At 41.3% G+C, this 24,614-nt stretch overlaps 2 protein-coding genes and 1 long non-coding RNA gene across 3 annotated transcripts; all 3 read right to left on the bottom strand.

The window, feature by feature from the left end:
- Positions 1-3,869: 3,869 nt before the first annotated feature.
- LOC136431996 (uncharacterized) lies at positions 3,870-18,274 on the bottom strand. Its single transcript, XM_066423007.1, has 24 exons — positions 17,967-18,274; positions 17,315-17,440; positions 16,344-16,472; positions 15,920-16,063; positions 15,407-15,628; positions 14,488-14,688; positions 14,095-14,271; positions 13,618-13,743; positions 12,944-13,111; positions 12,398-12,541; positions 11,942-12,145; positions 11,430-11,546; positions 10,942-11,064; positions 10,712-10,825; positions 10,171-10,454; positions 8,294-8,438; positions 7,769-8,004; positions 7,240-7,372; positions 7,029-7,085; positions 6,653-6,772; positions 5,817-6,272; positions 5,469-5,687; positions 5,142-5,211; positions 3,870-4,869 (listed from the first exon to the last, which is right to left on the bottom strand). Exons 1-24 carry the CDS (start codon positions 17,986-17,988, stop codon positions 4,677-4,679), a joined length of 3,930 nt encoding a protein of 1,309 aa, XP_066279104.1. The 5' UTR covers positions 17,989-18,274; the 3' UTR covers positions 3,870-4,676.
- Positions 18,275-18,454: 180 nt separating this feature from the next.
- On the bottom strand, positions 18,455-19,635 carry LOC136432122 (uncharacterized). Its single transcript, XR_010755453.1, has 3 exons — positions 19,524-19,635; positions 18,744-18,964; positions 18,455-18,603 (listed from the first exon to the last, which is right to left on the bottom strand). It is a non-coding gene; the product is annotated as an uncharacterized lncRNA (long non-coding RNA).
- A 190-nt stretch (positions 19,636-19,825) lies between these two features.
- LOC136431997 (CUB and sushi domain-containing protein 2-like) lies at positions 19,826-23,770 on the bottom strand. The gene is made up of 8 exons (XM_066423008.1): positions 23,553-23,770; positions 22,995-23,099; positions 22,423-22,617; positions 22,171-22,285; positions 21,713-21,831; positions 21,027-21,173; positions 20,344-20,712; positions 19,826-20,007 (listed from the first exon to the last, which is right to left on the bottom strand). The coding sequence occupies exons 1-8, from the start codon at positions 23,647-23,649 to the stop codon at positions 19,826-19,828; spliced, it is 1,329 nt and encodes a 442-aa protein (XP_066279105.1). The 5' UTR covers positions 23,650-23,770.
- Between the last annotated feature and the right edge of the window lie 844 nt (positions 23,771-24,614).

Consider the following 24,614-nt stretch of genomic DNA (forward strand, 5'->3'; position numbering starts at 1 on the left):
CATTTAGTCCCTGTTGGAGATGATTATGCATTGTCTATGTTTCGCTAACACAATTAAGATGCTTGTATACATGTGTGGAGACCTAAGAACAGCAAAGAAACTCAGAGAGCTACGGCAGCTCGCAGGAAAGAAGGCACAGTGGAAAGAAAAGAAGAAAGACTGAATGCAACCAGAGGTTGTTTCCACAACCTCTGAGCCGCAGAACACAGTGGATCATCATCATCATCATACATGTGTGTCTACATTGTAGACAATACGTTCAAGCCATTTGTCCTGTCTTAAGCACCTTTTTTGTGCTCTCCGAGCATCTTCAAGAAACAACTAAGTCCATCTAAGATACGTTCAAATTAGTTGGTTGATACTTGAATGCGCGTTGAACTCAGGTTGTCCAGGAGTTACCTTTATCCAAACCTCAATTCATGATCAGAGACAGTAATGACCTATTGGTGCATCAATCAGCTGAATACCTTTTAAATTACAACCTATGGCATTACGGACGCCTGTGGTGATTTGTTTGGCACGTACAACAAAGGCCCATCAACAGTATTGTGTCTTTCTTCCGCTGTAATTTCAAAGGGTATGCTGTTGCTGGTGGCAACAACCGAAACACGTAGAGCGCATGACGCAGTATGTGTTGCTATGGTTACAACCACAATAAGACCAATGAAGTTGTAGCTTTTCAGATATTCTTCCTTGAAATGGAAAAAGATTGAAGGGACATCATCAACGGTTGATTGACACGTTGACAAGCTCAACAATCAATACATACATACATACACGCATAACGCATGATGTTGTCTGTGGTAACAACCAAAATAGAACCCATAGTAATGAACGGGTGCATTTTGCCTCTTTCCTTCCCTGTCGTGGCAGGGACGACACTACAGACGACCACTGTCAGCGTTCCTCAAATCCCGCTGAAGTTTGCCTCTCGCGCAGTAGAAGAACAGAATTAGCTCGACCATGTTTAACAACAGCTCTGACTCTCCGTTCGCTCCCGTAGAGACATCGCCATTTGAGAAGTTCGACGGACAAGCCTCCTGCCTCCTGTGGCACCTGCAAAATAAGACACCGTTCCAAGGCTACGCCCAGGCCCAGGAAGACTGCTCCATGTACACCGAGGAGTTGGGAACAGCGACCGCTCTCATCTCTTGGCTGCTGGGGCTTATAATCATCACCAGCAATGCCGCTGTGATCTGGGGAATCATTAGGAAAAGAGAACTCCATAAACTGCACTACTTCTTCATGGCAAATCTCGCCGTTTCCGACTTGGTAGGAGGTATTGGACTTCTGTATCGAACGGTGAATCAGATAGAAGTTATGAGAATACACAGGATGATGAACATTGTAACTTTTCTGATGTATAGTCAGGTGATGTCGGGGTCAGCCCTATTGCTACTGTCAGTTAACTCCTATGTTGCTGTAAGGCACCCTGTATACTTCCACAACCATGCTAGCACGGCCAGACGTGATGCAGGTATAGCTATTGCCCTTTCCTGGCTTGTTCTGTCCTTGTTTGTTTTCTTACCCAGTATGGGTTGGAACTGCCTTGATATGCCCGCAACAAACTGCCTGGTGTTCTACCACATGGTCTTTACTGGTCTTATAGCCAGCATAGCCATCGTTATGATCAGTATCATATTGTTCACGAATATTAGCGTATTGATAGCTCTGAAACAACGCGTACGCCAAAAGAGAAGGGTCAGGCCGCAGCCACAAGACAGTAATCAGGGACAAAACAGCGCAGGGCAAGATCAGCCTCGCAATATCGCCCAAGACGAAGCACATCGAAAACTCCAGAAAAGTGTGCAAAAGGCGAGAACAGTCCTGATCTATGCGGTGGTCGCATTTATCTTCTGGCTTTTACCTCTTGTGCTCATTCCAATATGCCTGCGTATCGAGGATGGATGCCCATTCATAGCCGGTCCCTACGCAAAGGCCGTGCTGATAACTGTTAACTCAGGAATCAACCCGATTGCAAGCATTTTCCGCACACCAGACTTACGGAAGGGAATCTGGCAAGCTGCAGTGGATGTTCGTCTGGCCCTTTTCACCATGATACGGGTAAACCGTGAGAATCCGCAGGACGAGCAACCAGCACCGGGAAATGCACCAAATCTGCCGGGCGAAGCCGCATTGGACACCGTGCCGAACATACCAGTAGAACAGCTCACCACAGGATACAGCAAAAGTCCTGTAAACAAGGGTATGACAGGGCCAAAAGTAGCATTCACCAAAACAGAAAGTAACAATCTTGCCATTGTAGAAATAGACTAGTGTGTATAGCGGAGGCGAGTTACAAATTAACGAAGGAGGAAACAAAATGCTGATATTCCACCACCATGGACTAAAATTGCGAGTAGATATTTCTTTTGTTCCTTGTCTATATGTAGTTGTTTAGATAGGCCACGTATGTAATATGTAGTATGAATAAACAATATTTATTGATAGAATGTGAATGCATTACAAGTACACTGTGTGTGTATGTTTTAGACGATGTCAGTAGATTTTGCATCCAGATTTGGATTGTTTATTTTGAAATCAATATTTTTGTTGGATACCCAGGACTTAAGAAACTTCAGACATAAGAATAAAAAATTCCTACTTCCGTCAAAGTCTTTATATTCTTGCCTTTTATTATAGCAGACGTAGGTTAACGGTATCAGATTGTGTGCTAGTCCTTATTGTACATTGAGTAACACGTTAGTGACATTGATGCTTTTGAATTTGGATAAAAGATATTTACAAATTCAAAAGAGACCATGTTTTATTCACAACTGTCTGGCCCAGAAATAATCAGGCCCCATAATTGGTATTTCCAATGTTCCGCTAGAACAAGAAGCGTTTGTACTTGAATGCCTACTTACAGTTCTAGACAATGCGTCCAAGCTATTCGTCCTATTTGAAGCACATTTCTTGTGCTTTCTGAGCATCTTTAAGCAGCTCCATACAAACCTATCCACAGATGCTCGGTCCTTGTATAGACATTTAGATAAATTTTCCTCAAGCTCTTCCGCATCTGTTATGAGATGCACGGCACTTGCTTTTTGTCCGGTAGTTACCTCTATTTCAAAACTATGTACATGTACGCCATGTCTGACGCTCTGACTTCCAAGCCCTTTCTGTTGCAAAACCGGTATCGCATTCCTCATCAGTCTATTGTTACCTTTAAGGCTACAGCAAGTAAATTTTATGGATGACATCCTCCGCAGACTCCAAAATTAATGAGATAGGGCGAAAAAAAAACAAGGCGGGCAAAAAAAACAAGATTCCTATATTTTCAAATTTTGAGATCATAAATCTTGGTAAACAAGAATAGAGGCCACGAAATATGATATCGTGACAAACAGGTCTTTTATTGCTGTATTCAACCAATGAGGTTTCATATAAAATATAAAACCTCCTTGATTCAACAGTAAACATGTCCTTGTAGATGTGTATCCACTCAATAGACTAACTACAACAAATGCAAAAAAGAGCTTGTTGTACCATCATCTGAAGCAACTACACTGGGTATTTATATGTGATGAAACACCTTGTGTATACAGCTCAATTAACTAGACCCCCCCCCCCCCCATTATTTGTATAATATCCTTGCTAGAACAAATGCAGAAAACGGCTTGTTATTATACCATCATGGGCAGGAACCACACTGGATATTCATATGCAATGAAACACCTTAGACTGTCAACGTTTACGACATATTTGCCCATTTTTGGCATGTTGACCACCGTCGGAGGGCAATGAAATTTCTTGTTTTTTATTTCGAAATCAGGCGAAAATTAATGAGCGCGCTGATGTCATCCATAAAAATTACTTGCTGTGGCCTAATATAAGCGTGTCGCTTTAATGTGCCACCACTGTATAGTTACTTTTCCACATATTTTAAAGCAAAAGTGATAACAACAAACAATTCTTGGCTATTCTACAGCTAGCATTCCAAACCAGGGTATGTCCTCTATGTATCGTCTAGCCCATCACTATTTTTTTCGGCTTCTGCTTGGCTAATGGTATTATTTAATTACACTGAACGACCTGTCACACCAAACCTTTGTAAGTATTGTTTAAAACTAGTCCGTACGGTTCTTGCAGTGGCAACGAATTCCACTCTACTATGTGAAATGCTGATGAAAAAATGAATTTTCGAACACATCAATGTTGGCTTGATATCTGGTTCTTAAAGGCATGCCCTTTTTCATGTATTTTTCCTACTAGTCGGAACGCCCACCAGTGTATTAGTCTGGACATTTTTCTTCTGTCTTCGAGCGGCATCCACTGTAGATCTGTCAAGTTTCATGTTGGTGACACTTGCACCTCTGTCACGGTTCTTCGTACAAAATCGAAGGAAATGCTTAGGTTGTATCTTATTTCATAAGAAGACAACTACATCACTTGTCCAGTGCTAAGTGTGCAACCTTACTTCTATATTAATGCATCCTGGTGTAGTTTTTTTTTTTCATTCAAGCTAGGATAGCTGTGTTCCTTAGAATAAGTAAACACCGTAAACAAAATCTGTTAATTTATCTGACCATTTCTGCAGTATCATACATACATGTACACCATGCTGCATTGCCGTGCATCTTCAGCGCTGCTATGTTTATGTATGGACTAGAAGGGTCACACAGCAGTATGGACGAGGCGGTCAAGTCTGCCATCTAGATCTCTGATCGCGTTGTTTAGGCATTGTCTCCCGGGCGAGTTACTCTTGCGGCCGCCCGCTTGCAGATGAAGGATCTTGTGGCTCGATCATCGCAGGCCACGTCGTACCACTGGTCAGTTCCCCAGACGTTCTTCATCACTATGGCAACGCAGAAGTTGATCTTGGCGCCGTCCGGCTGTGGGAGCCAAGTTCTGGTATCCATGGGTGACCTAAGATGTATAATGCTGTGTCAACTATCTAGTGTGCAATGTGAGTGTAATATATCGGGTTGAATCTACATTGATGTCCTTAGACATTTTATCTTAGGGCGCATTCATGTACGAACGGATACTCTGCCTGTTTCGTCTTCAAGTGTGCATCTATGAACGATAATGGGGTGAAAGAGTCCTTCTTCATAGGACGGCTGGGAGATAGACAGAATTCACAGAAATAAGCATATCTAATTGCTTCACATGTTTCGGACAGACGAGAGGACACTCACCAGTCCATGTATGTCACCGGAATGCCATCGGTCCAGGTGAAGGTTCGGTTCAAGTAGATGTCGTGTAGACCTTGGGATAACGAATGTGTATTAGCCATCGATTAACATTTGTTGCTTTTAAATTAAGTAGATATGCGTTATTCATTGATTTTACAAATTCTCACAATAGTTGCATTGTTTGCACACGCCAGATTTGCGTTTGTTCGTCATTTTTCAATTTTCATTCATAATTTCTGTTCAGTTAAATAATGCAACGATAAACTATTTTTTTGTCAATGAATTACTATAATTCATACTTTTACATGAACGTAATATAACATGCCATACCAATGAAAAGCATTGGATCTGCGATGCGTTTGACGACAACGTTGGTGACCAAAAGCAGGTGGAGAAATTCCATTTCAGCCCGGTCAGCGACGCTGGTTAAGTTGGCACCCAATTCTCGGCACTTGACGTCTGACTCCTCCCAGTTCACTGGTACGTGATGTAGAAATGTCTGGTAGCAGTTTCGGCGGAACAACTGCCAACCACACGGGCATATGAAACCTAAGTAATTTGATATAGAATATGAGGATAACGTCATCCTTCTAAACAATACACCTTTATTCATCGAACATGCTAAGTAGTATTGAAGATTTACATGGTTCAACTTTTGCAATAGTGTATCATTATAACCTGCATCATCAGGTAGGTTCTTCACTTGGCGGCTAGTGCTGAACGTACTGATGTTGAACGTTGCCATAAACCCGCGACTGTCGCCAAAATCAGCATTGTGGCTCGTCGCCAACATGGCCAAACGCATTTCATTTGAGCTCGACAAATAACGCTTCTGTTCGCCCTCGCCACGACAAAGCCCGTGAATCGTGTTCCATCCCATTGTCAGAAACCTATCCCTGATCTGCAGCACACGGCTCGTGCAGGCAGCTCCCGAGTACCCGGGCAAATCAACGTCCAGCAGCAGCAGAGTGACGAAGCTTCCCCTCGGACCGTCGATGGTCCACAGGCAGATCACAGAACGAGGGAAGGCAGTCGGGTATCCGGGAGAGTAGATTAGGCCACAGCGGTATTGGTCAGGGCTGCCACATCGGATATTCCCACAGGCCGTCTTCCTGGCCATGCAATCGTCGCACACTGAAAAACAAAAACAAAACAAACAAGCGGAGCCGCCGGTATAAGGCCCAAAATCAAACGTGACTTTCGTCTTTCCAAAACCTACCCACATACCAAAATCATCACAATCCATCAATAGCTTCGTGGGTCATGGTGGCCACCGTATGCACAAACACAACCAGATAAACACACAGACAGATACAAAGACACAACAAAAACAGTACAACTGCTCACGGAGGTACAAAAAAACGATTGGGGAATGAATGAAGCGAAATTTGGTATGCCTTGCTGAATTATTTATGTGTCGTACATTCTTTGTTTATTACAATGTAGTTATGTTTATTACTGTAGACATCAACACAATAATATTGTTACAGAGAAACAGCTGTTGTGTTGGATACCTGTCATGTCCGGAATGTATACATGTACTTCATCTAGGCCAGTCTCTTCTACATTTTGTAAGTCAGTGTAGTTGTAGTTTGCGGTAGTTTCACAGGCATCGCCGCGGTATGATGAAGGATCTATGAATCATAAAAAAAAAGTCGTGTAAATATTATTGAAATATCACGAGTTTCATATGAATACACCTATTTCTAATGATTACATTCTTGATTTGATTTGATTTTATTCAACTGTATGAAAGTGCAGCCAGGACTACCCAACTAGCCGAAGGCTATTACAAAGGGTTAGCCCTGGGAACGTTGATGACATACACGTCAAGCGAGACATAGTATTTTATGGTAATGTTTTAGAGTAATGGACGATCGATTATCTCACTTTTCTCGCAGATGAATTCTTTCTCAATCAGACTGCAAGGTTGAAGACTCCACGGACCTGCAACAAGTAGGGAACATTAATTTGATGATCACTGGCCTATGGTGATTCACTGATATGCAGAATATGTATATGTATCTATCTATATGATGGATTGCTGAGTAGTTGTCCAAAAATTGTTGTATCAACACGGCTCGTGGATTTCGAAACACACCGTGGTCTTCCAGAAAGCCACAGAAGGGATCATTAAGCTTCCAAGAATACTCCAAGAAGTCGAAGGAGATGCTCTGGTCCTTGTAAGCGTCGCCCGCAGGACTTCCATCGCTCCATGTAAAGTTGTCAATTTTCTGGAGAAAAATAAAAGCAGCAATGATCAAATTCTGAGCTTGTTGGCGTGTGACCAGTAAATACTGTTTTCCCTTTGATAGAAACATTAACCAGACGTGAACATAATCAGGCTGCGTCGTGAAGCATAGAGCACAGTATAAATGGAAGTAATAATCATGCAATGAGAAGGTTTTACCAATGGCAAAAACATGCATGACTGTTTTCTGCATCTGCATCTGCAGTCGCAGAAACGTCCTGCAGCTGCATTTAGTATGTCTTCATCTTCTTCCACTGTGTCTTTCGTAATGAGATATTTGCAGTTTCATTCATTCATTCCGGGAATACCTACAATGATTAAACTTTGATATGACACTTTTTAAGGGACCAGAGCAGACAAACAGCTTGAGTTAAGATACCAGTCTCTCTCTCTTGATCAAGACAGCGCCAATCTTCATGCCTATCCATCCATTTCCGATATTGCCTTGCAGGAACTCGTTTTCCTGTGGAGTGTTGACTGCCACCAGATGACCATCCAGAGCTTGGCAGTAGTTCTCCGCAGCCCACCAGACAAGTGGCGAGGAAAACTTCTGGTAGCAATGTTCTCCAAAGATCGCCCAACCTTCACCACAGGATTTGTCATTTCCACGATGCTCTACAATTCCACAAAAAGGAAGATAAATGATTACGTTTCTTTGTTGGTAAAATCAAGCATTAAAATCAGTGTAAAAGTGCAACTTTTGTTTCCATGCTTGATGTTGACATTAGTTGTGAAGTGCAAAGCATACACGAATATGTGTACATCATGCGAGAACAAGATCCTCATTTTGCAGGAAGCATGTTTTGCATTTCATATATGTTCACTTAAACAGTGTATCCGACCTTCAAACAGCATCAAACAGAGACGAATAATGCATTTTTAGCCACATGTAATTATATTTTACCTTTTACGGGACATCCTAGTAGTCCTATCTCCAAGATAGTCAAGCCAGGCCATGATTGTGGTGTAAGCCTAACCACCTTGGCTTGCACTGCTATTGCCAGAAAATGCTCCTCTTTTCTAGCACCATTGGTAGGTGTTTGGAATATCTAAGCCATCAAAACACGTTTAACATTATGAGTTTGACTAAGACTTACCCTTTTTTGTATCTGAATTTTACATATTTACATGATCGATTGATTGTGTCGCTAGTATCATCTTTCCTGTGTAATGATGTATGTATGTGTACATAAATTCGTGGGGTACTTAAATTCGGGATTTTTCGAAAACGGGGTATTTAGGGATATGTGCTAGATGCAACATCAGTAATACCACTAGAAATGCAAACTTGACAGACTAACGTATTCAGAACACTGGCTGAAAAGCTTCGATAAGCATGTATTAGAAGGCGACGAGGACAAAAACTCTCCGTCCCTTATTGGAACAGTCTGAGGGCTTCGTGGGAGAATCACACTACATCGTTGTCGGCTGGTTTATAAGACAAATGTCACATCCGCTTCCTGCTAAACACAATCATTTACAAGACAACTTATTTTTTTAAAATTGCTGACCTGCAATTGGACTCTAAGTGTGATCAATCATCAAAACCCCTCTTTGTTGCTACAACCTACGGCACGTGTATTTTCCCGCCGCCATATCATTACCCAGAATCCTGTTGTCAAGCAGACGACAAAGGTATGTGAGGAACACTTTTTTGTCTAAATGTTGAGTGTGATTGTGGACTGAGGACGATATTTTCCTCAAAGTTTGCTCCTAACACAACAAGGAATACATGGACATAGTAGTATTATCAATGCTACAGCATTCGGCTAACTTTCCATGAATAATGTACACGTTGCCATGACGGTGGATGTCGACTTTGACGTTCTATAGCTACCGACTCAACACACGGGTTGTTCCCGTAGGCCTGATGTGTGCGGTACGGCCGTTTTTTCGTGTATTTTTTTACTTGGACACGTCTATATCCATAGCACTCTCCTCAAGCCAAGGATGGAACGAATAGCTGCTGTATAAAATGTAATTAGCGGTAAGATATTCAAGACGAATCTTTTCTCCCGAATTAATGTTCACCCCTGTCCGACAGCACCGTCATTGTGCGTGCGACGGACGGTAGTTTCAAGTTGAAATATTATGGTGTCAGCACGACTAGAGACAAAATCTACCATTAGTGCAAAGATAGTACATGATACTGACAGAATAATAGAAAAAAAGGATGGTTTATTGTTCTGCTAGATTGTCAATCATTATCGGAAAAATCCCGAATTTATGTTACCCAACGTTAATGCAAAATAGACAGGATAACGAATGTGTATTAGCCATCGATTAACATTTGTTGCTTTTAAATTAAGTAGATATGCGTTATTCATTGATTTTACAAATTCTCACAATAGTTGCATTGTTTGCACACGCCAGATTTGCGTTTGTTCGTCATTTTTCAATTTTCATTCATAATTTCTGTTCAGTTAAATAATGCAACGATAAACTATTTTTTTGTCAATGAATTACTATAATTCATACTATAATGTTCACCCCTGTCCGACAGCACCGTCATTGTGCGTGCGACGGACGGTAGTTTCAAGTTGAAATATTATGGTGTCAGCACGACTAGAGACAAAATCTACCATTAGTGCAAAGATAGTACATGATACTGACAGAATAATAGAAAAAAAGGATGGTTTATTGTTCTGCTAGATTGTCAATCATTATCGGAAAAATCCCGAATTTATGTTACCCAACGTTAATGCAAAATAGACAATCAAAGGATTTAGAAATGGATTTAAAAAGTCGAAAGCTTGAAAAATGTAATTGATACTGAAATACCTTTACATTGTCCCCTTCCGTATACGATGTCAAACAGTCAGTCCAAAACCCGAACTTCAACGACAATGTGAGAATATGTGATGGCCATAGACCAGAAACAACTACTCCGGTAAGTTGCACAGGGTCTTCCAAGGTTATTTCTATCCAGTCATCAAGTCCCTCTACCACCCATTGTGCCATGGTTAGCTCATGGCTACTGTGGATGAACGTATTTGTACCCATACCTTCTTCGACTGAATACGTCTCTTGAAATAATGGCATCGGTAGTATACAAGCTCCCCTTCCTAGGTAAAACACATTATGAAGCAATGTAGCACATGCAATTTACAAGCAAATCTATAGATACAGACCCGTAACACAAACATTATCTATTTGAATGTTTAGATACTTTGAACCCCTTTATGAATGAGACTGCTTAGAATCGTGACTGAATGAGATACAGTTCTGATTTGTGACATGCATTTGTAAATTTTAGCCCTTTGCAATCCACATTTTGCACACTGTGCAATCATTCCGGTACTGATTTTAAAAATTGCTTTACCAATACAGGCATCTTCGTCTGAAGCATCCACACAATCCGGTATGCCGTCACAGATGTGGTTTCTTGAAATAAAGCGATTGGACCGGATGCACGGTATTCGGTCTGTGAACATAGCTGCAGACAAACACAAAAGTGATTTAGTTCTTCCTTGTAACTCTAGGCTGTTACAGACAAGGAACGGTTAAGAATCAAGGGAAATTCGGATGTGCGTAAAACAGAGATGTGTTTACCACATTTCCTCGGACTTTCGTCTGCGCCTGTCCTGCAGTCTTCTTTCCCATCACAATATTGAGCGACGCCGATTTCCTTGAATATTCCGAATTCTAGCATCGTATCCAAACATGAGGTTGATGCTGCGTCATTTAAAAGAGTGCAGAAATCAGTGGGGTCAAATCTGAATATAAATACCATTTCATTGTACTCTTTACTATATTAACTTGAGTGTGTGCATGTGCGTATTTCTACGTTTGTTCTGTGGACGTGAGGAAGTTGGTAGATCAGGCAAGGGAGGATTATATTTTGCTCCTTTCTTTGTCATTCTCTTACAAAATTCAACAAATTCCAGTTGATTGTGTGTTCATGATGATTTAGTCTAACTCGAAGAGAATACTACGTGTTCTCGGTGTGTACCATCGCTTGAATACATGCCCGTAAAGGCTGGGTGCACAGTATGAAAGGGGAAACGATTGAGGTATGCGGATGTGATATTAATACCTACCACAGTTCTTTTCCTCTGTAAAATCCAAACAATCGGGTACTCCATCACAGGTATCTCGAGAGAACGGACCGCACTTGTGGGTTTCTTCACACGTTCTACCAAGGCAACGTACATCCTCTGAAAAGGAACAGCAGAAGCTTGTCAATGATTGAATCGATTCCATGCAACTTTAAAGAAAGATTGCTGACTATGGTACAAAAAACATGGAAATCATGTCTTTGAATGGACAGACAATAGTCTGTGCTTTCTCCTTCTCATCTGATTGACCAAAACGTCTACGCCATCACTATTGTAGATTTACAATAACATACGCCAACTCGTATTTGAAAACTAATATCTTGGGAACCAGGCCTCATCCATGAGTGAAGACCGGCCTATGGCCATGATCGAGTTGATTCTTTGAATCCCGGGAAGACGATTTTTTAGCATGCAGCATAAAAGTGATTCATTGTCGTAATCCCAGTTTAAGACTTTTTCTTTTCAAACTTTATGAAAAGAATAAGAAAAATCACCACAGCCTTGCTCGTCCTGCAAGTCAGCGCATCCGAATGACGTCAGTCTATCATCACAGAAGAAGAAATTTGAAGTGCACTCCCCTGTGCTGCAGGTAAAGCCGTAGACACCTTCTTCATTTGCGTATGGGTAATCATATTCATTGTCAGCTAGATGTCCTGCAATGTATGTTGCCATGGCTTCCCACACCCCAGTACAGTTATCTGTCGTGAAATTTTTGATTTTCAATCATGTATTGATATTACGGAAACATTGTAATAAGTTACAGAGCTCTTGCCATTGTCAGTCATTAGGGAATGATAATATCGCTATAATAGATACTTCAATTAACATTAACTTCCACTAGGTACAGGCAAGCTACAAGGTACGTCACTGCATCAACGGGTCAATGTAATAAATATGAAAAAGGCCATGAATTTGAGTGGGCAAAACCAGTAGATACAATATTTCTTTACCACAACCCTCTTCATCATGTGGCATGTAGAAGCCTTCGTACACCAAATATCTACAGTCAGGAATCCCATCGCAAACACGATCCTGTTCAATGCATTCATTGGTTGTTGTACAAAAAAAGCCACCGGTAGACCTGCAGTACTCCTCTGTAATGTGGAGGGAGACTGCAATTATAATACATATGGCGCCAGGAAGGCCAAAACGTCTTAAAGCAAGACGGTATGTACTGAACACGCGTAAACTATCACTTTAACGACGGCATGTATGGGGTGGCATCCCCTCATTTATTCCTTCATCAATCGCAACGATGAGCCAAATCAAAAGACAACTTAGTTACGCTGATCATTAGAAACAGCAAGAAAAGATGTGCAATGAAGGCAAAAAGAATTGCTTTGTATCCTCGTCGCTCAAAGCGCAATAGAATTTGCTGCAGTACCAAGATAGCCACCAGGAGGCCCCAAATCGGCCTTGACCGAGAGAGAGAGAACTAGAATGGAGATTCTGGAATGATTTAGTCATGTTTCTTTGTTTATCAATGTAAAGTGTACCGCAGTTTGCTTCGTCATCAGCACATTGTAATTCGTCTGTCACTTCATTAGTTCTTGTCGTATACATGTAACATGTCTCCTCGCCATCGCAAATATCCTCTGGTAGGTAGCAACTTGTGAGCTGATCGCACTGACACCTCCATCCTCCAATGGACTCGCAGTGTGCATCTGTTTGAAGTCATTTGACAAGACAAATGGCAAAACGTGAGAAAGTTTGAGATTTTAGATCTTGGTTGTGATCTAAGTCTGACCGGACATAAACCATGCAGAGGTCGGAAGAAGAGGAAGATACTTTTCACATGCCTACGTATTTCCGCGTATGCCTACGTATTCGAGGTATTACTCGATTTGGGCAACTCGTCTTCCGACGTCTGCTTTGTTTTCTTATGCAACCCAACAACACAATACATTACAGACTTTATTATGATCCAAGGACTCACGCAGGTTACAAGTAGCCGTGGCGACTCATGGATGGTGTATCTGCTTATGTCATGCATATGTTCTAAGAATGCTTAACGTCAATCGTTCGACACCTAGTACTCTGTATTTAATGTAATTGTTGAGATTAGTTTGTCTGTATCACGACAACAAAATGGGGAGTGCAATCAGAATTATTTTCCAGAATGTGCAGTTATCACGAACCTAGTACCTACATGCCAGAAAACGATACTAACCACAATTTTTTTCGTCCTCTCCATTTGCGCAATGAGGTATCGAATCACAAACACGGTTCACGGACAAACAGGTATTTTCTCCTGGGCACTTCCACCCGTGATATCCATAGCATTGGTGCGCCAGTCCTGCAAGATCGAAGTAATGTACACTCCGTTGTAAAAGAGTTATAAAACATGTTAAACAATTTGAAAAAAATGCATCTCAGTACTTGCCAATGGTCCTTTGTAAAGTGCCAAAAGCATTACAATACATTGTTTCTTCAAGCAAAGTATTTGCCATTGATTAACACAGGAAGGAAAAAAACATAGTGGTAGTACTGATAAAAGATCGCTGCGTCTTATGTAAATACTATACAGGTATATATGTAATTGAATATTACGATATGTATATATATATATTGTAATATATTTTCTTTATACGCATAAGTATATATCTCGAAACAATATTGCGTGCAAGAGCTGGAGTTCTGACGGTACCCTGTGCACAGTCAGTCTCATCATGAATGCCGAGGATCCCGGGGTGGTCGATGACTCCATCGCACACGTGATCTATTGGAATGCATCCAGTATGACCCAAATGCAGTTTGTCAACTCGTCGAAAGCTGCTGAACGGGGTGCTGTCGAGGAGGGCTATTCCATTTTGCCCACAGTAACCTTTAAAGGATATTTGAAGAAAAAGATGACTCGCATAATGAATGCAATGCTTCTTTGTGATACAAAATTCCGATATAAAAACGAAAACCTAATAGAAATACTAGCCGAAGGACACGTTTCTTCAAATGGATCATACTTTTCATCTTTGAACAGAAATACATTTTATTGCATTATATACAATGTCCATGTATGAATGAAAAATAGCTTTAGTGTTACCACAATTCATCTCATCCGAAAAGTCCCTGCAGTCCACGCGGCCGTCGCATCTCTCCTGCCGACTGATGCACTTCGGAAAAGGAGGAAGTGAAGATCTGCATGTCCAGTACCCGATCGACTCGCACACGTCATCTTCAGTTTGTAGGGAGAGAAAAAAAATCAGGATAAACCAGCGTATAAAATCATATTGTCTGACATTCACTGCCTGGTGATACCCTGAGAACTATCATTATCTGTTCAAACTCTATAAATATCCGCCAAAACAAATCAGGATTATCATTGTCAGAAGTCCGCCGGATGAGCTAGTTCTGGGTAGAGTAGCGTCGGGGGTGCCACTCCAGTTAGAATAGGACCGTGAGTTCCGCAAGGAATTATCCTGGGACCATTACTTCCCCACTTATACGTAAACGACTTACAGGATCGGCTTGTTTCAAATGTGAGGCAATTTGCATGCCGGGGATGGCCTGATATATATAGAATTGTCCACACACAATGATTCACAACTTCTGGAAGATTATCTGAACGCCCTCGTAGAATACCAAAGCAAATGGCTAATGTAGTTTCATCCCAGAAAATGGTATATTATGTCACAAATGGCACATAACAAACAAACGTAACTAGCTACCAGTTTGGCAAATTTAGCAACAACTATAAATAACCTACATCTGGGCGTTACATCAAAAATTGACCTAAAATATGATGCCCATGTTAACAAAATAACATTAAGGCTAAAAGGACATCTTGGAAGTTGGAACAGTCCATATTTGCATGGGGGGAGATGGAGTGAAATATGCTGCATTTGCTTATAAATCTTACCTTTCTAATTCTGTCAATATCGACTTGAGGTTTTCTTAATTTTACGTTCTGTATATGTAAAATACCACCTCTACCGCAATCGTCTGTCCAAAACTTCTCCAACAATCTTCTGCGTGACTATTTTCATCGCCTCTTTCATTCTGTAGAATGCAGCACGGCATGGCAATGTGAAAAAAAGGAAACTTACCACAGTTATCTTCGTCCGAGCCATCCTCACAGTCAGAAATGCCGTCACACAGAAATTCTCCTTTGACACAACCAGGGGAACCACGGCACTTCCAGAAGGCAACGTCGCCGAACAAACCGTGAAGGGAGCAGAATTCGTCTTTCCAAATTTAAAAAGTCATCGAATTGGAAATACTTCAGTATAACTGGTGGGTTGTGTCTTATCCAATTATGTCTGAATAATAACTACAATAACAGTCTACGTATCACCTTTCCTAAGTCACCGTTGTGCACAATGTGCCATACCAAAGGTTGCATCTCAGTATTGGATAAAAGAACTTGTTAAAGTTCCGCTTGTGGTAATACCCTCTGTTTTCTGCATAGAAAATACAATCATGTATCACTGTGATTCTAGTCATAGAGAAGAAACAGTTGCAAGCAACCCTCTCACCACATTTGGTCTCGTCGGCTCCATCTGAACAGTCCCTCTTGCCATCACAAACCTTTGTGATCTTAACACAGCCTTTCAGATCACGGCACTGGACAAGGTCTCGCCGAAGAAATGTACCTCGCTCGCCTGGTCTTAAGCAGCTGTCTGCAAAGTTAGCGTGCACAGCTCATAAGTGTCACTCCTTATTGATAGTTGGTCTATCATGTGTACGTGTGTCAAAGTATAAGAAGGGGGAAGATGCCAATTTCGCAAAAGCCTTTGACCCGGATTAGCTATGTTGATGAGGATTAAACGTCTTATCGAAAATGCAGTGAGTCAAGCGCTATTCAGACTGCGGGGGGGGGGGGGGGTGACCAGCCACAATATCGGACAGTGGTCTTTCACATGGCGGTTTCTCTGCAGATCGTGTAGAACTAAACCATACCGCTACAGTCCCGCTCGTCCTCCTTGTCGTCCCCACAGTTCCATTCACCGTCGCACACGCGGCTGGGGCTGTAGCAGCCCACATCTCCGTTACACATCCGCCTGTTCTTTTCTGGGCAGCCGGCAAACCCTGGAAACCAAGAAGGGGGTGAATTTTGAATTTAAGTACCGAAATCTCCTAAACGGCGTCACCTATACAGAACATGGAGTGGATAATCAATACTTTGAATCATAAGGTTTGATATGTCAGTGATTATGACAAACAGCATGCTTAACGGATCAGCCCACTCACAGAATAATATAAAAGGATAAAACATTGACCAATTGAACTAAGAGGACCGAAATGAATCATCAAAGACATGCAAGACAAGGTAAAATGATTTCCTGTATTTCCTCATTGTTTATTTTGGAAAGCCAGTTTTGCAAATGGAAATGTGTGATGCTTGTTATGCAAAGCATGATCTTATTTGCATAATTGATAAGGAAATCTTATAAACACAATACATAATTTAATAGGACTATACAAATTTGTTACATCTATCAAGAGAGGAACATTGATAGATAGAAGTATGCAAATTTGCATAATCAATGCTCTAGTATGAATACTGAAGGACATCAAATTTGACAACCGACATTTTGGCAGCCTCAAAAGATGATCTACAGTACATGCACTAGTGAGCTTGGTAGACTTTATCAAGGGAACGGACAAACCAACAGCAATACGTACCTTTATACGTACCCACTGACTTCTCTAAAGCATTTGACATATGACTGTTTGTATGAATTGTAAATAATTTGCCCCCTGGGATAGAGTCTACATACATATTGTTAAAAAGAATCTCCGCCCCACTTATTAACAATTGGTTCTTATACTAATCATGAGTTTGGTGTCGTTTCTTGATGTAAAATTTCGAGATGTTAATTTTTAATCACACAGTACAGAAACAAGCAAGAGCGACGTGATCAGCGTACAGCAGTTTCGTTCGTCGATGTCGTCATCGTCCCCACAGTCCGCGATGCCATCACACACACTGCATTCTGGGATACATTTTCCGCTTTGGAGACAAACGATCTCGTCGTTTGCACATAGACGTTTCTCTGGTAACAAAAATGACTTGTGTTAGATCAATTAGGAAAATATTGTCGATACAATACACTATTCTATTCAAAATAGCAAACCCGAAATCATAGCAACTGAATATGATAAGAAAATTCACCGCTCCCCGCGTGACAAACATTTTTCACACATCCCAGTATCTAGTATGAAACGCTAATCGTTATACCAAGGTAAGAATTTCCGACCACAAAACTATTCCAACATGGCTGTTATTGATATTTAACGGAGTGCTTATTCCATTCTTCGATGCGCAACACAGATGAATGTTCAAGCGCTGAAAGTGAAGCAAACTTAATTAGAAAATCAAGAATGTTAGAGCAAAGATGTTGGCCGTGCCGCCACTAAGTGCAATTTAAACAGGCCAGCATTCCAATTTTCTATGTTACGACTAATTCCACTATTTCAAACGATTGTACACCACTCAATGACTCACAAACACATAAAGCCATTTTAGGTGCCGAAACGACATGCAAATGTTTTCAGATCAGACAACAGAGTAGGATATACCCTTTTGTATTGCGTAGCACATCGAATGTCCTTTTAAGCCCACTTGGCACACTTCTCTACCGGTAGGCGTTGGTAGCACATTAGCATATGCGCGGTTGTTGAAGTCTACACCCCAGACAATTCCATCTCCCACAGCCACCCGCTGCAGAGTCGCTCCTTGTATGGATGCCCATTCTTCACCAATGGAGGTTTCGTTCAAAAACGTCCCTGCTCTGTGATACACACCGCCGAAATTGTCCACCGCCCAAACTCCTGCACGTCCCACCGATATTGACCTGTAGCAGCCATTAAATGATTCCCAGTCGTACTTTGCTAGATAAATAAAAAAAAAGATTAAAAACCAGGAATGTTTCGACACCAAGCAAGTGAACAACCTGCTGGGGGGAAACGTGCCGAATATTTATGAGTACATCATATGTTATCTATAAATGCCTATTTCATGACTATACTGACTGTACTGATGTATGGAGTCTTGTTATGCTACCTGAAATTTCACAGTAGTAAGGTGAACGCCACACTTTGCCGCTCCATTCAACCGCCCACAGCTGTCCAGTTCTGGAGCTGGTGCTGATTTCCCTCATATTTGCTGCTTCTGCCACTTGCCATGTTTTCCCATCAGGTGTTTCTGAGCTAATGCCTGTGAAGACCAAGTAGATAAAGCAGTTGGGTGCGAGTCTTTCGACTTCACTCGTAGATATACCCCCTTGACATAGGAGTCTGCATCGAACGCCATCATCTATCTTATTCCCTTAAGATTATGTGATAATAGCTCAGTACCTTTCCTGACAATGGTGTCTCCAAGTAAAAAAGAAGAGTAGGTCCCAATGACCCAGACGAGATTCTTTCCTGCATGTATCCAGTCTATCTCGTGAGCCCATGTAGACCTCCGTGATGTTCTCTCAAAGTCGAAGAGTGATATTTTCTCAAAGTTGAAGAGATCATTGTTGACCGAGTCGATAGGTACTTCTTGCCATCGGAGGCCCGCTGTTTCCTCGTCCCTGTAAACAGAAAACTTCCTTACTTTACAGCAACTAACAACAACTCTCAAAGCTCCACAGGATACCCTAAGTCCGACAAGTTTGAAAAACGGTGTTATCGTCTTCTTAAATTAAGAATATCTTCAAACACCTGGAAATCTAAAGTGTGCATACCACGAGGTTTGCTAATGCTGCATTAAGGCTGAGTTTACACACTCGTTTCCAAGTACACTCGGAAATGCGTGTGTAAACCCATGCCTAGTCTCGCAACAAGCACTAGGGGGCACCCTTACAAGTACCAAGTCCAGGATTCCAAGGGCCCGAGGGCTAACTTCTTCCCTGCAAGAGTTATTCTAGTATGGAACAAGATCACTACGCAAACAGTGACTATCTTCAAGCCAAGACTAGCACACGAGTGGAAGGATCACCAGGACCTTTACAACTACTATCTTTCAACAATCGTTTTGGTAAGGTGGTGGTCTTGGGGTACCGAGCAAAAGCATGGGAGTTGCCGTTGAATTTTCAATACAAAGTTGTAGAGTGTAAAAAGGAATACAAGGGTGACACATCTACTACTCACCCGTACGTTCCTACGCGGTACATTACAGTAGAGGTATTAGAGACTGCCCACACTCCAACACGTCCAACTGAGATCTGCACAAACCTTTCCGGACCGACTACCTCCCATCCAGTTCCTTCAAAAAAAAGGTATATCTCATAACATGCTGGACCGTTCCAAACCAGCGACAGGTAGACACACGCATACCAAAATACAACATCCTTAGGGAAGGTAATCATCCGGAAGGGAGGACTTCGTATTTTATATCTGCTGACGTTTAAAAAGTGTTACCTGTGATAAGCAAAACTCGGTTAACGTTGTCATTAATTTTTGTCCATCTGCATACCTTGAGGGCTCCTTTTGGCAATACCCGTGCGTCGCAGCGGTGTCCCGGCATCATCCAGAGCCCAAACCTGGTTGTTTGAGGTACTGACGCTGATTTGTTTGATCCTGTCGCTGACCAACAGCCAGCCATTCTTAAAATCCCAGACTGGATTAGAATATCCTATATTGTGCGGGGAAACGACAAGTAGCTGAACCAAAGCCATTCTGTATTTGCTTGTTCTGCGCTAACGCTCGGCGCAAATGCTAAATCATTTGGCCCAAGAATGACGGCGATGAATCGATTTGAAGATTTGACAGGAGGAGGGAAGGAGAAGAAACGTAAAAAAATCCTGTGGTATAAAGTGAAATATTAAAACTAATCTTCAAGAACTTTTGTAAGGATTCATTAATTTAGATAATTCATTCACTTGAATTAAAGACATATTATGCAACGTATTCGATAACTCTGTAATATAGCTGCAAAAAGACACGGTGCAAAGAATGGGTATAACGTTACCTGGCCCGATGTCCACTGCTTCGTATCGTGCTGAAAATCCAGTTTTGCGAATCACAAAGTCTGTCACGAAAATGACGTAAAGAATGTGTTTAGTCGAGGTGCGGGGCTTGTACACACAAGAGCCACACCAACGGCGACGGTAACCCAGTTGCTCATAAGGGTCATCAATCACTACATAGTCAGCTTTGCAGTCAGGGTAGTCCTCCACATCGAAGTCCACAAACGTCAGTTTGACAACTTTCTGTGTGTCGACGGTGATGTTCCACTGTTGATACACGTGATTGCGGTAGGGTTGATACGGGTAATTCATGGATGAAAACGCCCCAGTGTCTTCTGACAGCTGGTGTATCCGTTGGTATCCTTGACGATCTTATAAAAGAAACGCTTCCCGTTATTTCCCATTCACGTAGGGCCGTGTACAATAAAAACAGAACAATGTATTTTTTAAATCTCATAATATCATTAAGAGCTGACTCTGAGGCTATTCGTTATTGCAGATTTTTTCAGACACAATCGTTTTTCTCCATAGATGTAATTTGCTAAGAGAAACTTGGAAAACCAACGTTGGATTGTCAAATTAAAGTTCAAATGACAAAGCGACTATCTCCGACTTTATTTACCATTTTAGGAGTGGGTAATGAAGATGCTTAACGTTAGCAAAAAGAATAATGTTTCAAACATGCCGTCTTCAGACTTGTTCTGTTGGTGGTAATGGATTTTGAAACCAGTTCCCGTGGTGTCTGCATCACTTTGAAAATGAATCGACAAGACTGGTGCCATCGACACGTACACGGGAGGCAGAGAAGACCCACAGAAACTCTGGAAGAAGCCTTGAACAACACAAGTTCAAAGATAGACAACTATCGTTATCTATAGCTACCATGTTTCCGGCGCGTGACGTAATCCATGCATAATTGGTCGTATTCACATAAATGATATGCCGTACTAGTATATGCTATCCCATGTAGGTGTGAACGAAGAGAAAATGAAACTATATTATCATGTTCATTATAACCACAAGACAAAAGAGTTGTTTGACAATCACGATGACACATTCTAAATGATGTCAGAGGCAGGTCAAAGGTTGGACGGTGTCCAGTAGACGAAGTTGATGTTGACTTTGTTAGGTTTGCCGAATACATCTCAGATCTGTAAGTATACTTAGCGATTTGACCGAATAGATGTACGGTGGAATTTTATTTTTGTACCCATTTATTTGCATACCCGTAAAATTGAAATTAAAGTTGCAACGTAGATGAATAAAACTACACTGTGTTCGGTTACACCGTTAGGAAGCTAATCAACAACACTGTATTCAGTAAAATTGCTATATATACTGAAAAAAGTTCAACGTATTTGGCCAACTTACTCAGATGTTGTATGTCCTCTATCATAAGGTAGTCATACAGGCACCTTGACTGATACTCAATGTCGAATTCTAGAAACTCCACGACCACAACCTTTCCTGGATCTGCCACTAATATCCAGCTAGAAGGACAAAATAGTTCCTTCAATTATAAGTTTGGAAAGTGTCTATCTGACAATGATATAACGCGGTCAAGATTTTCATCTAAAGTTGCAAAGAATCGACACATCCACATACCAACAAATGAATGTCGGAAGCGCCTAGGTCTGGTATGATGCATAGACCTATCAAAATGAAATCGTCATGACCATCTCAAAACTGGACTTTTGATAACTGTCCACTTTCTATAATACATGTATAAGGAACAAATAATTAAATGAACCCAATGAACAGTTTTGTTTGATACTGTCAAAAACGGAAATGTATCTTAAATGAAAGTACAGATAAGGTTAATGTTGTACCTGCAATCGACGTTAGTCTGGTACCTCCCGGTCTCTCCATCACGCGGAGGCAGAATCTCCCCCTCCTCTTCGTACAGATAACGTCCATCAGCTGCCACGCAGGCATGTGCAGAGTCTTTTGTACGCCCAGGTATGATAGAACGGTGTGGTTTTCATTAGGGTCTGATTTAGGTTTAAATTTATTCTGGACAACTTCATGAAAACATAACTATACACATATCAATGATGAAAGTATTCATTAACATATCCTACCTTCACAACTTGGAGCGTTGAAGTCCCAGTCTATCGCATTACCAGACATACAGGTAAGTCTTTCCTGGCCCAACAAAATGTAGCCGTCGTTGCAGCCGAACGAAACAACCGACCCCAAAGCGAAACTGTCTCCAGTCCTGTAGCCGTTGTTGGGAACACCAGGGTCCGGGCAGGTAATACTCCTCAAATCAAATGCTAGTACCCGAAAGAAAAGGAAGACATTCTTCAAATGATTTGGTACATCTTTCAATAATGTTGAGGAGATAATATACATAATTTACATTATTTATGAGAAAATGCTACAATAACATTATTTGCTAAGGTAAGATAATTCATACTTTTTTTTGCGTAGAGGAGATGATCAACTGACCTGATTTAAGCAAGTGAGGACATTATTTCCGTAATCGATGAGAACTATCTAAAACACGTCACTCACTCAAAAAAGTTAACATCATTTCGTGTGAGGTTATGGAACGTTTGTCCATAGTATACTGTACATGATGTAAATGGCTTCTGGGAAGTGCCTTACTAATTCACCAAAAATATCTATATTTCATGAGTGCTTTTATTACCCTTAAAGTGGATCTTGAAACCGTCATCAGTGTTAGACTCGTCCGTGAAAAAGACCAGATGAGCCATGTTGGACGTCACATTGAGTTCCTCTGGAATGTTTTCCCCTTTTGAAAATATCAGAATGAAGCATTATCACGTTTATTTTCAAGCTGATTAGTAAACTAGTTACTGAAGACTGTTGGTTTGATTGCATATAATCTGGCGTTTATCTTTTCCTTCAAACACTGTCAAATTGTACCACCTTACTATATCTGCCCCATGTGCAACAGTATTGATACAAAACTGGCCTATAAACCTTCATCAAACATACTATTGGGCCCGATACAGATTCTAATCACCTTTGACTCGTTACGTCATACTTCCAGACGTTCGCCGGGCAGTCGGGCCCTTAGACATGCTAAAGACGACCGGAGAACTGATCGAAAATTTAAGGCTACTCTCTTCTTTGCTGAAGCAAAGTTTAAACCTTCTCCATAATGTTCTTTACAAATTAAAAATATATGACACTTGAAAAGATATGAAAAGATATTTCACACTAAAAACTGAGACAAGCCTACCGGTGTACGACCCCAACAAGGCGTTATGGTCTAGTTCTCCCACGTAGATGGCTAGCCAGTCGTAGTTTTCCTCTAATGTAAACGATACTGGTGTCATCTGCACGCCTTCCCCTATGTTGACCTCTATGGTCAACGTACAGTACAGGTTGTTACCGTACTGTCCAGGATAGTTGGGGGAATAAACGTAGCCAGAAGATTGTCCGGTAATATGAGCGTCACAGTCACCTAAACATTGTGGAAAAGATTAAATATGTTATTCAATCGTTGTCTGTGAACTCCGATGGCACTTCAGTTTCCGCTTACTGCTTATGCTCACTACGTCATTGAACCAAACATATTTCTTCTACGAGAAATTACAAAGTCATGGTTACTGATATCACTATACCGTGGTCTTCGGCAATGCGTGCACAACTTGGAGGGTTGTAGTCCCAGTCCATCACATTTTCAGTCAAACAGGTAAGTCTTTCATGGCCCAACAAAATGTAGCCGTCGTTACAGCCGAACGAAACAACCGACCCCAAAGCGAAACTGTCTCCAGTCCTGTAGCCGTTGTTCGGAACACCCGGGTCCGGGCAGGTTATACTCGTCAAATCAAATGCTTATACCCGAAAGAAAAGAAAGACATTCCTCAAATGATTTGGTACAGCCTTCAATAATGTATCACTACAACTAGAATTTTTACAACCTGCGTTTTTAAGCTTTCACGCTTTTTCGTGACGGGAATATGCTGTAACATTACAACATAATAAATAGAAAACAGGACTAGTTCATCATTTGATTTTGTACAACCTTCTCAGCGGATGTAAAGTAATCTACCAGCAGAATGGAAACAGTACCATTCATCATTTAGTCTGTGATATGCTTTACATGGTGTAAATGGCATTTTATTACCTTCAAAGTAGATCTCGTAACCGTCATCAGTGATAGAGTCGTCCGTACGAAGGACTAGGTGGACCATGTTGGATGTGAGAATTATTGATCCTGGAATGTTTTGTCCTGTTCAGAAATTGAGAATGTGGAATAAGCACGTTTCCAAGCAAGTTAGCTGGTATTCATCTCTTT

This window comes from Branchiostoma lanceolatum, chromosome 4 (genome assembly GCF_035083965.1).
Source record: "Branchiostoma lanceolatum isolate klBraLanc5 chromosome 4, klBraLanc5.hap2, whole genome shotgun sequence".
NCBI lineage: Eukaryota > Metazoa > Chordata > Leptocardii > Amphioxiformes > Branchiostomatidae > Branchiostoma > Branchiostoma lanceolatum.